General features: G+C 39.7%; 1 protein-coding gene across 5 annotated transcripts in view; it reads left to right on the forward strand.

Moving 5' to 3' along the window:
* The window catches only part of ELF2 (E74 like ETS transcription factor 2), a 39,569-nt gene that overhangs the window by 24,473 nt on the left and 2,040 nt on the right, over positions 1-13,056 (forward strand). For 3 of the 5 annotated variants that reach the window (XM_075501048.1, XM_075501052.1, XM_075501050.1), the window contains 5 exons: positions 4,444-4,557; positions 5,569-5,742; positions 7,790-7,876; positions 11,982-12,174; positions 12,567-12,920. In XM_075501048.1, the coding sequence (XP_075357163.1) occupies positions 4,444-4,557; positions 5,569-5,742; positions 7,790-7,876; positions 11,982-12,174; positions 12,567-12,920 (922 nt within the window). The remainder of the gene's footprint in view (positions 1-4,443; positions 4,558-5,568; positions 5,743-7,789; positions 7,877-11,981; positions 12,175-12,566; positions 12,921-13,056) is intronic. The other 2 variants (XM_075501049.1, XM_075501051.1) reach the window with 1 other exon arrangement.

Genomic DNA, 13,056 nt, shown 5'->3' on the forward strand with positions numbered 1-13,056 from the left:
CGCCAATAAACTTTAATGAGGTCTGTTAGTCTATGTGTGGTCACTCTTGACTGAGTTCCATGCTTGGAATTGTGAATTCTTCATTAAAGTATTGCTCTGGTTGCCTGATAGTATTAAAGGATAAGCTATTGTAAATCAGGTGCTACAGTTAAGTGTTGACCTTGTAAATGCAGACATTGATAGCTCTTCAGATAAAGAGGGGGCAGCTCTATCGCAGTTTCAGAAAGTACCATTTTGAAAATTTCAGTCCATTTTTTTCCTCTGATCACTTGCTTTAATTCAATTTGTTACTCTTGTTTTATGTTAAAACTGGAGGCATTGTTACAAAATGGATATGTTGCCAGTATTCTCTTCTGTAAAGCTGAAGTACAGCCCTGTCAGACTTAATTACGAAGTTTGGTATTTTGTAAAAGCTGTTGAGAGCCTTGAATAATCTGCTGTACACACTATTTGTTTAGGAAGTGGAGCTAGAAGACATTAGGTCAACAGTGAAGAGATACATCAGCTAGTCTAGTTAACTAGGCTACATTTTAAAAATTGAAATTATTTTCTAAGAGGATTTTTTTCCTGAAAACAGACCAGAAACTTTTTTAATGACCTATTTTAAAATAAAGTGCCAAGGAATCAGATTTCTTCAGAAAAGCAGTAAGATGAGATTTGGTTTAAAAGAATGAAAGATAAGTGGTGGTGTTAGCTCTGATGTGTTCTAGATCGGTAAATGGCATTTCTCATGTTACTCAGTTACCAAAGTCTGGAAAATTTACTTCCATCTGCATAAACTACTTTGCTTCGTTTGGGCAAGGGATACTCTCCCTGAAATGGGTATATAAGGTAACAGAGCTACATCTTAAGTTGTTTACTCAAGCAGTACAGTCTATTTTAGCATTGGGAGTCTTGTATATGTGCACAGAGGTGTCATAGTTGATAGCATAAATATAACAGAAAAATTGTGAATCAGGCATTTTTAAAGAAACGGCTCATACACATCATTCTTTGGTTAGAAACTTTTCCGTCTGCGGTGATACTGCACTTGTGCATCGTCACCTTGGATGTACTGAGAGAAGATTAAGGTTGCTGTGATGATGTATGTTTGTATGGCACAAGCTATACGAGCCTGAAAGGTACTGCATAGTAAATAACTGCCAGTGATTTTCTGTGGTGATGGCTTTTGACTGAAGTTGGCTTTTTTTATTGCGGAATCCTACTCCTTTGGTTCCCCCCCCCCCCCCCCCCCCCCCCGTTGTGAGAAGTGCTACTAAGCGTTGTGATACACGTGTAGTTTAGTTGATGACACTTGATCTATGCACCCGCAAGAACAGCCACCTGGTTTTTCCTTGTCCCATCCCCTCTCTGAGAGAACCTGTTCCCTCACTTCATCGTTTGGGATATCTTTTCTAGCTGTATTTTTCATCAGTATCATGTCTCCTGACTGAGCACTCGAGTTGCTCTCTTCTGTTAGACATTTTCTAGCATGGCAAAAAGATGTTTTATGTAAAATTTGTGTTGAGATACAAATTTGCGCTTTTCTCTTCCAAATGTGTTGGCGCAATAACGTTGTTTGAGCACAACTGAAAACTCCTAATGCTCACTGGGTAGACAGATGCTTCTGAGGCTAAAACCATGGACTGGCTAAAGGAGAATGTAGCTAGCTGAGAAGACTTCAAACTTGGTAATAGCACTCATTTTAGTAAGTATTTTAAGAGGTGTCTTTTTGGCAATGTTAGGTTAGTTTGTTAACTGTCATGATAGACAGACAGCATGTGTGTTGTTCCAGCCAAATCCCGAAGTGTTACTATTTTTTGCTTGACGTTTTTTAGGTGGCGATTTTAGTGCAGTCCTCAGTAACTCATGTTGGAAAAGCATTTGTGAAGTGTGTATTTTCAAATGTCAGAGGCTTTTGAGCAGTCGATAGTGCTATTTTCATTGGAAATGGAAGGGTTACTTAGGGCAGAGGTTGGGTGCCTCCTTTGCTCCTTCGCTCTGCTGTTATGGTATTGCAGCCTTAGTCCCTGATGCTGGGGGGGGGGTTGCGTCTCCTTTCCCTCCACTCTAGCCCCTCAGCAGAATGCCGTAATACTGGAAAAGTACAAAGACGACTTTCAGCTATCTTTTTTGCCTTGTTCCTGCTCTCTGCTAAGTACCTCTTACTTGCGGTGAAGCATCCAAACTGTTCCCTATAGGAAATACTTTGGATACAAAAGCAGGAAAATTTTGTATGCTTTTAAGCATTTAGGAGTAGATGATAACTTCAATAAGCTAATTTCAGTACTCTCTTACAATTGAAATTTGGCAAATGTTGTTTGAGTTCCTTTGTAGAAGTCCTTTATAAACTGAACCTGATATCTGCACAGAAGCAAGCTAACTAGTTGTCCCAAAAATGGTAACCTGCAGAAACAGAAAGGAAAATTGTACAGCTCTTTGCTGCAGAGGAGGCAGAGGGCTTGGTGGAAAAGGTTTGCTGACCTGCTTTAAATCTTTTTTCATGCTTTAGAATAACAGTATATTAAATGCTGATTTGGACTTTATAATTTCAGTATTGATGTAAGATTGCTACATTTATAATGACTAGCTGAATATTGGTCCTGTATTCTGATGATCAGTGGAAAGTTTTATCCAGTAGATGAGGGGAAATTTAGTCATCAATTTCTGTGCAACTGAAGCCTCTCTTCAGGAAGAAAAATATTTAGGTAGAGGGTTTCCTGCAGGGCCACTCAGTTTCAGTGCAGGTGTTCAGCCTCCGGCTCAGGACACCCCCAAACTGCTGCTTGGGAAAGAAACAGCAGCTGCCCAGGCATGGGGAGCACCCAGGACCTGCAGCTGGGGAAGTGGCTCACAGTGCAAAACTCTTGCTGATTGCCACTGATTACCCAAGGGACGGAATGTGCGATAGAGACCCTTTCCTTTAGTGTGGTTTTCCTGTGCTCTTAGGTAGGCTTTTATTGTTCCTAGCCTGGGGTGAAGCAGTGGTGGAATGTCAGCTTTATCAGGCATCTGCTATTCCAAAAGATAAAGCCCCTTAAATAGCATCCCAGGAGAGGGCTGTGGTGGGAATCCCAGCAGCCAGCCAGCGGGTGGGCAGTCAGGCTGGTTCAGTGAGAGGTTTCAGTCTCCCAGAATTTTGCATTTGCGCATCTTCCAGATTTTGTGCACTTTCAGCTTCTGGTTTATATGTTTAGTCTGCTGACTAGTAGGTTTTTCAAGTTTTTAATCCTTATGTTTAAATAAACTGCAGTATACTGGAAGGTTTTTTTCCCCCTTGTGTGCCCGCATGAATCTGTATCTAGTGTTTTCCTAAGTCAGAAACAACGCTAGCAGTATTTTCCCTGCTTTTCAATAAACGAACCTCAAGTTGTTTTTTAGATGTTTTTCAGTAACAGGATAGTGCCTTGAAGTTCTCGTAGAGAATTATTACTGAATCCTCTTTAGTTCTCTGACGCTGGGGATCGGTGACCCTGCTTACGCTAAAGATAGATTTCCTGGGCTGCTGGCTGCCTCGCTGGAGGGGTTCAGCTTTGAGCAGATGGCCGTAAATGGAAAGAGCAACTGCAGAGAGCCGGCGTACCTTAGTGAGAGCGTGGATCATGTGCAACAGGTGTTTCTGCAGTCGCCGCTTTTAAAAACCTTTGCAAGGGTGAGGAATATAGAGTTGGCTGTGAATAGGATTGTAGTTTTAATTGTAAGTTGGGTTTTTTTTTTAGTGTTGCTGCTGTGTTCACGTTGCTGTGATCTGCACTGTGTCAAACTTAAATGTGCTCTCTTGAAGTTACTTTATTTTTTATTAATTACTTAGTTTTCATAAACTTTCAGAACTTGAAAAAAAGATATTTTTACCTTCTTCCCTTAGTTATAGTTTAAAAAAAAAAATCCCCTGCGTACTGTTTGTTATGCTTTGTGTTTTGTTTTTTTAACAACCAAGCCTGCTAAACCCAACTCACAGATATTTTTAATGTCAGAAAACGAAACTGGATATATCTGTTTTGCAAACTAATCTTTTATTTTATATATATATATTTATCCAAATAGACTTAAAGTCTGAAGAGAGGTGACCTTTAGATTTTAATGGGGTAATAGTTGGAGATGGTTACTACTTCCCTGCTCTGCTGTGTTAGTTTGTAACTATCCTCACTAGAGTCTGGTTTGTTCTGGTTAACTTGAAGGCAGAAGACAAATCCCAGAAGTCTGCTTCTGTAAGCTCTTGAACACCTCGTAGCAATGAGAAGCTTGGTTGTGAACCAGAAATCTGATCTAAGAAGTGACAGTGTTGGTTCCGCTTGTCTTGTGTCTTCCCTAAATGTTTCTGTTGACAGGAAGGTATAAAAGGTGTGAAGACACCTGGCAATTTTGGGGTTTTCATGTTTAAGATTGAGTAGTGCAGTTGTACAGCGATACACGTGGACTTTTGTAAGTAATCTGTTCTCATTCATTTTTTTTATCCTTCTACAGTGGAAGCATCAGTTCATGGAAGTAATGTGCACTGCACGGATAAGACAATTGAAGCTGCAGAGGCCTTGCTTCATATGGAGTCTCCTACCTGCCTGAGAGATGCCAGAAGTCCTGGTATGTCAGCCACAGTTTCTGCTCCATAAGCCGTTTCTCCTTCCACTAATTAGTAAAACAAGCAAACTGGGAAACCTGCTTCTGTGGAGAACTGTATGCCATTTAAAACATTTTCTTGCTTATTTCGAAACTACAGATTTTTTTGAGTTTTTACATGATTTCTCCACCCTGTAACAAGCATACTTGTAGATTAAATCATTTATCTGAGAGAGGTTGTTGGGTAGAGATCCTTGAGTAGCTACACATTTAAAATGAACTTTTCTGTCTGAACATCAGGAAACACTTTTTCACTGTGTGGGTGACCGAGCACTGGCACAGGTTTCCTAGAGAGGCTGTGGAGTCTCCATCCTTGGAGATACTCAAAAGCTGTCTGGATATGGTCCTGGGCAGCTGGTTCTAGGTGGCCCTGCTTGAGCAGGGGGCTTGGACCAGGTGCCCTTCAAAGGTCACTTCTAGCCTCAACCATTCTGTGGTTCTGTGAACTTGACTTTTTAAGTTGCTAAGATAGTTATTTTCAGGGAAAAGTATTTTTATCTGTTTTTCTATTTTAGAAAGAATATCTGAATACACTGTGTTGCAAAGTTTTATCAGTTTAAAAAACCAAAACTTAATGTTGATGATTACTTTAACTTTATGTTCGTTCTGAAGTTACTTAATATATGTTGGATGAAATAATGGTCACACTGAAACCCAAAAGGTACAAAAGAGGAAATGGAGATTGGAATAACGATCACAGATCAAGCTCTAACTTGTTTCATTTAAAGTTGAGTTTAGTTCTAAAGAATATTGGTGTGGTGTTTGTCTTATACCTAATCATACCGGCAAGCGTGCATGTTTTTGGGAATTGGATTGATTTTCTAGGTGACAGGTTGTTGGAGCAGAATCTTGCCATACTATTGCATATGCTTTGTTTAAAATAATTTCATGTAAGAGACATTAAAATAATCAGGTAGAAACTTCATCAGATACTCTTTTGGTTTTTTTTTTTTCTTTATTCTTCTTCCCTCATAGTGGAAGTTTTTGTCCCTCCTTGTGTGTCAACCCCAGAATTTATCCATGCGGCCATGAGACCTGACGTGATCACAGAAACTGTAGTGGAGGTATCAACGGAGGAATCTGAACCAATGGATGCATCTCCTGTTCCAACTTCCCCTGATATCCATGAACCAATGAAAAAGAAAAAAGGTAGGTGTGGTGCTCCGTAGGAGCAATCTCAGAATTTATTTCTGATGTGCACTGCCGCAGGTAGTGCAGTTGATACTGGTGCAGATAGGTTAGATGATCTGATTTGTCTGCTCATGTAATCAGACTGATTGGAGTCTGAAATGTGAGTTCTTAGAAAATGAGTCTGCAACAAGAAAAAAGAAAAAACGTACCAAGAGAATGGGCTTCGCCAAACCATAAAGGAAAATGATGTCTTCGTTGTGCTTTTTAAGCACAGTTTACGAAGTGGAGGAAGGGTGGAGAAGGATTCAAAGAGGACTTGTGTGGGTAACCATTGGTATCTGAAATATGGATATATTTGGAGAGCGGGTGGACTTGGGGTTCTTCCAATGAAACGGCAGGGTAAATACTAACTTACAAAACCATAAATCAGTTCACAAAATCAGTACGAGATCTTCCTTGTGAGAGAAGTATCTTATTTGTCTGATTGGCGTGTCTTGGAGGAGAAACTATTCAGAACAGTGTCTGAGTTCTAATCATTCAGCTACTGAATGAGAGGTTGGCACCTGGTGAGGTTTCTCTCTGGTCCGGCAGTTTTCTTACAGGCATCAATACAATTCACATAACTGTAGGAATATTGTTTTATTAGAGCTTCCAGACATGCTAAGATGGAATATTTACTTGTAATTTAGAGGGAAAAAAATGCAATGTAGTGATAAGGTGATGTAATCTAGGATCCATGAGTTTTCGATTTAATAAAAACAAACACATAACAGATAACTGTAACTCTACTGTAAATTAAATAAGCAAGAAAAGCATGATTAAAGCTTTCCCGTAGCTGTAGTCATACACTGGATTGAAACTACTTCTTTATGTTCCACTGTCTGTTTGAATGGTCATTACTGGGCAGATTGTGTTACAGGGCCGTGCTCAGGAAGTTCTGAAATTTTATGAAGGTTATTTTGTAAACATTTTTTTCCTATTACAGACTCCAAATCCCTGCTCTTAAGTGTGTAAGGTCATTCAACCATAGTTATAGAGCCATAACTTTGGCCTTCTTAGTTAATGCCTTTTGAAATTCAGTGTTTAATGAAGAACATTGTTCATCAGCAAAAATTAACGCTCTTGTGCCTGAGGTAGGAGAGTTAATTGTTGCTGCTTGCCTTCAACTGAAGGCAGAAGCATGGACTGTTGACAGCTTGCTGCCGTGGGGTATGATCCTCTTCCCTGCTTGGGCCTGTTTACCTTGAGTAAAAAGGTCACCGAAGTGTGAAAGGATGAAGGAGCCGCAGGTCTTGCTGGGAGAGGATTTCCCTGGCACAGGAACGTAGTCAGCTCTAAGCCTGTTTCCTGCTGAGGAGTCCCCTCCTAAGTCTCCTTGCAGGGGCAGGTGGAGGGTAGGAGGAGGCAGGTGGGAGCCCGGCGAGCCGGGGCAGGACAGCCCCATGCGTGGGCAGCAGGCAGCTGGGGGCTGTGGCGCAGGTAGGCTTCCAGCACCACCCAGAGCTGTCCTGCATCGCTGAGGCTGTGGGTGCCGATTGTAGCCGTCTTAATGCTCTGCTGTATGTGAATCTCGTGCGGCACCACTTGCATCCTGAGTGGAAGCTTTTATCTATAGCTTTTAACGGACAGGTGCAAGGTGGAAATGAATGTTTACGATTTCGGTAGTAAAATTGCTTAGGAAAACTGGTGCTTTGATCAACACGCATAGTAGAATACCAAAAACAAAGCAGCAGAAGAAATTATACATTTCGGAGTAAAACAGACACTGGATTAAAAGAATGCAAATAAATTGAAGTTTTACTTTATGCGTTTGGTGCTTACCTCACCTGCCATTAACTTGTCTGAAATTGAGTGAAATCTGCCTTTGAATTAAGCAACCAAATGATGAATTAAACTGGATGTGCAGTAGTAGTAATCTAAGAATTTAAGTTTATCCATAGCTGTAGCAAGGAAATGGCAGGGAGAAAAAATGCATGAACTACTTCTTTCAGCAAAGACAAACTATAAAACACTTTTATTCTGCATATGATGAACCCTTTTTTTTCCCCCCATGTTCTATGTGCAGCTGGCCGTAAACCGAAGTCCCAACAATCGGCTATATCTGATGGGTCTCCAGATCTAGGTATAAAGAAAAAACCTAGAGAAGGCAAAGGTATATTTTTCCATTTATCAAGTCTTTAAAATTATGCAGTGTATATGTATTGTATATGTATTGTAATTTTGTTTAATGTCTTCGAACTTGTTTGTACAAGACCTAGCACAAGAATGTGTGGAACTGCTCTAGAAGTGCCCTGTTAATACACTCTGCAGTTAATAGGCTTTGTGATTGTTCATTTGCTTTGCTTTGTGTTTATTGACTTGTGCTGTCTTTTGTGTTGTGTGTTAACTTACTGCTAGACACATGATTTGTTAAGCTACTGCTGAAAGGCTTGTGCTCAGGTAGAAGCAGCGTATGGGTGTTTGTAATGGTGATGGCTGAAAATATGTTTTCTTAGTTGATTGACAAACTTCAGTGGGAATATGTTGCCGGACTAATAGATTCAGTTTGGCTTAAGGGGAAAAAACAAATGGTGATACATTTCTTTACTGGTTGAGTGAGGGATTTTGTGCAGGAGAGTCATACAATCCTAATGTTTCTCCTGATAAATAGTAGGTCCTTTCTTGGACTCCAAGCCCCTGCTATTCACCCAGCAGGGAGACAGACTAGGGCATTTGCTCACAGGTTACCTTTGAGTTGGTGTGCAGTGTATCAGCACTTCCCCTGGTTGTAGGTGAAAAATGTGGATCTCTTCCCCACTTACTGCACTGAGAGTTGTTTGGAGATGTTGCTATGGCTAGGAGAAACACAGTTTAGTGACTTTCAGCGGCAGCATGCTAGCTGAAAGAGCGTGCAGGGGTCAGCTCCACTATTATTTTGGGATTTGTTTGAAAGCAAGATCTCCACTGTTTACATAATTTGTTATCTGGGTTCAGCTCCTGAGTCGTCACATTTGTCAGTAGGGCAAGGAAGAATGGGACTGACGTCGTGCAGATGTTAGCTCGTGAAAACCAGCACAAACAGTAATTAAACTTCCCTGGCCAGTGGTGCTGTCTTCGGATTTGAGTGTAGCAGCGGACCTCAATGAAGATCACAGATTTTGCATCTGCTGTACTTAAAAGTACACCTTGTTTAATTTTCTTTTTTTTTTTTTGAGTATTCTTAAAGCCTTCTTAGCTTTCTTTCTAATTCTGATTTTGCTATTACAGCTTTCCATTATCTGAATAGTACTCGTAAAGTGTCTGAGTTCCTAGTTTGCTGCACAAATAACTTTGAGAAAGAAGGCCTGTATTTCTGTCTCCTCTAGTTTTTGTCTGTACTGGTGATTTCACTCTACAACTGTTCGCTTTATGAAGTGGGAGATGGTACTGCTTTGGTTTTGGGGTATTTTTTTTTTTTATTTCTGTGGACCCTCATAATGATCTACTTGCGTCTCTTGTTCTCACAAGGTGTCTCATTCCATATTTTACACTACAACTGGCATAAAATACATTTTTTTTTTCCCTTAATGTAGGCTAACTTGATGTCCTGCAGAATATTTTGTTACTGGATTTATTTTTTGTTACCTGTTCTAAAAAATTACTTGCAAATATAGGCTATTTTACATGCAGCGTGTTTTTGGAAAACCAGGAATAATTCCTAGAGCTCAGTACTGTCAGCAGAGTTAAGTCATGGAGGAGGAGGACAGCTGGTTGTGCACATTTGGAAAGGGGATCGCTTGTTGTCCATTAAGGTACTCCTTCCTTTGTGCATTCCTGATACTTTCTGGTGCAAAGTGAAGCAGCTGTAAATCTGATTTAATTGTGCCCTTCAGTTTATTATACAGGAGGAACTGGAGATGTCTTAATATTTTTTTCTTAAAGTGAGATAGTAGTATTTTTTTGTCCTCACGTAGTGGATTGGCAGTTTAGGCATAGTTTCTCTTTCTGTATTTTGTTTTTCATTTGCATAAATACTCTTTTTAAAGTGTAGGCAGTTGGAGGGAGCAAACTGGCTTTGAGCATCTCCACATAGATGCTGGTACCAATGCGACAGTTCATTGATACACATGATGCCTTGTGTCATTCACGTACTTTCTGGCCATTAATCCTTCTATTTTGAAATGACAGCTAACATTCTTCAGTAGCTGGCAGCTGTAATAATCGGCTAGCCACAAAAATTGCTTTCATTGTGCAAAATCTACTCTGTGTTGAAGTTAAGATAGGTAATAATAATGTCTAGCTCAGTGGCCGCTTACAGTACTGGTTAGCGTGAGACCTTTCAGGAGTGGAGATAAGAGCTGTATGCTATTAAATAAGGCTTCTGTCTTCCTAGCAAGGTGCAGTACATGTTTGTCTACCAGGCTGGACTTAGGGATGCTTAAGAGTGGCAAGAATGTAAACCTGTTTGGATAATACATTTTACAACCATGTCTTTCTCTTCCTCAGGAGTCTGTAAGCTTGGATTCATAGTATTAGGAAAGTCTGGTTCTAAGGAGAAAGGGTTTAAAAATGGTTCAAAATTGTATTAAACATTTCTAAAATAAGCTTTTTATGTTAAATGCATAGCAGCTATAGCTGACACAGCAGCCCACCTGAAGTATCACTGGGTCTTACTGGCAATAGTAGATGGCTTCTGAGTAGTATAGGTATTGCATGGTCCTCCTGTGGAAAAAAGTTGTTATTTAGGTCAATATAGAGTACGAGGGAAAAGAAGAAAACTGCTGAGTTGGCAGCACTGTTCCTGCAGAAAAACTAGGCACTTTCAGGAATGATTTCTCTTGAAGTTCCTGTTTACTTCCTAATACTGAAGCCCACTCATTTTTGCAAAGAACCTGTTGCAGACCTACAGCATTTGGCAGTGGACCCAGAAATTCTATTTCTGAGGAGCTAAGGAGAAAAAAAAAGGGATTAATTCCCTAAAATCTAGGATGATTGCAGGATTCCTGAGTTCTCTTGTTGACTCTTTCCTCATATAGGACCTATTCAAATGTCTGTGAAATCCAGTAGAAGCTGGATTTTGGTAGCTCTTGAGTCAGTACTTTTTAATAAACAGTCAGTGCTGTTTATTAGAGCACGTGGTGAAATACATTTGTTCTCTGTCTATGAGGTGGTCTTCCAGAAGATGGAAACTATAATTTTTTTTCACCCTTTGAAGTTTTTCAAAGATAGCTAACTTCTTGGAGACTGCAACAGTGGTCTTTAACCTGCCTTAATGTATTTTAATTGTCTTCAGCATGGCATAACAAAGCGCTATGCTGGGCCACTAAATCTCAGGAATTAATGACCTTTTTTCACAAAAAAAGAACTTAATATATTTTTATTTGGCCCATGTCACCTCCTGGAAGCGTGATCAAGTGAAGAATTGGGATCAACATTCTGAGTTTATTATTCTTGTAGCTCTCAGTTCTCCCTTCTCAGATAACTTGAGGAATCTTCTCCAGCTGTACAAATTGGAATGTGATCTAGTTTTTTTCTTCTGCTTCTCTTCCCCTTTTCCATAAACCCTGTCTTGGGGTTCCTCCAGTGGAAATGGTACACCTCTTGAATACTTGAGAAGTACATTCAATTCTCCTGTAGGCTGACTCCATTCTATATACCCCGAATTACAGAAAGGTACATGGGATTTCTTCCATATGAATACTTGTAGCAAGAACTTGGACTGGCTTTGCACCTAGAAGGACGTCGGTCACTCTGAAACGGATATTTAGGAAGGGTCAGAACATGGGGCTGTCACTAATCAGTGTGAGAGCCCCAGATCCTGGACAAGAGGTTACGTTATAAATTTACCCTAGTTGAGATGGTTTGTTATTGAAGGTTGTATATGCCTTTTAAAAACTACTTACTTATATCCTCCTGTCCTTGGGTGGCATAAAATGCACTGGCATTTCCATTCCCTGTTTAAGCAAATATGAGAAGAAAATTCTGAGCTCTCGTCCTGCCTCTGCTGAACAGATGTAGGTTGTAGTGACTTGGGACACCCTCCCATACTTCTTTTCAAGAACTGAGAATTGCACAGGCTCCTGTGCTATATAGCAGATCACTTGGATTAGCTCCTTTCAGAATGTAAATATTTATGGAAGCTTTACTAAACTTAACAATGAATGAATATGTGCAGGTTACATTACATACCATCCTCTGTGTAACATTTGCTCATAATGCAGGTCATTGTTACCTATATATGGAGAACTTTGTTATCTTTAAAAGTGGGTTTCTAATATTTAAATGCTTTCTGATTATAGGAAATACAACGTACTTATGGGAGTTTCTTCTGGACCTTCTCCAGGACAAAAATACTTGTCCTCGATATATTAAATGGACTCAGCGAGAAAAGGGAATCTTTAAACTTGTGGACTCGAAAGCTGTCTCCAAACTATGGGGAAAACACAAAAACAAACCTGACATGAACTATGAGACTATGGGAAGAGCTCTGAGGTAAAATCTCTTATATCCTTAAGTTATCTACTATAATTTTAAATCTGATTCTTAATTTTGCCTATAGAAATACAAGAGTTCTGAAATTTTAAAAGCTTTGCCCTCTCGCTTAGCTGTTTAAAAAGCATCAGAGTCTTGCAGTTCCTATTGGTTTTTATGTTACAGGTTAATTTGCAATTTAATTCCTGACGTATGTATTTAAAAGGTCAGATTTTTTCTCAGCTAGATCCTTCAGATACTTTGCCAGTATGCTCTGTCAGCTTCTTTCCATACCTTCTCACATTGTAAGTTTTACTGTGGTTACTTCAGATTTTCTTGTTAGCATAGAATGAGTTTTTTCTTTTAAAATCTGTCACTATGTTGGTTACTACTTAATTGTACTTTTCTTGCAGGTATTACTATCAAAGAGGAATCCTTGCAAAAGTTGAGGGGCAGAGGCTTGTATATCAGTTTAAGGAGATGCCAAAAAATATAGTTGTCATAGATGATGACAAAAGCGAGTCCTGCAATGAAGATTTGTCAATGCCTACAGATGAAAAGTCATTGGAAAGAGTGTCATTATCTGCAGAAAACCTTTTAAAAGCAGCAACTTCTGCACGCGGAGGAAAAAATTCCTCTCAGTTAAGCTGTACCAGAACAGAAAAAGCAGTCACCAGAGTTGTGAATATTGCCTCACCAGCGCATGATACATCATCATCTCGTCCCTCAACTACCACTACTACTGTCCCAGCAACGACAGCCCCCAGGTTTGTATTAATGTGGCTTGACCTTGCTATTTGCTAATGACAAGCAATTTTTTGGTTAGGAAGCTGTAATTTAGTTTTTTGTTTTATGTTTTAAATGTTGGAAATCATTTCTGATTTGCAAGCAGCAGTATAACAT

The sequence above is a fragment of the Mycteria americana genome, chromosome 4, assembly GCF_035582795.1.
Source record: "Mycteria americana isolate JAX WOST 10 ecotype Jacksonville Zoo and Gardens chromosome 4, USCA_MyAme_1.0, whole genome shotgun sequence".
Taxonomy (NCBI): Eukaryota; Metazoa; Chordata; class Aves; order Ciconiiformes; family Ciconiidae; genus Mycteria; species Mycteria americana.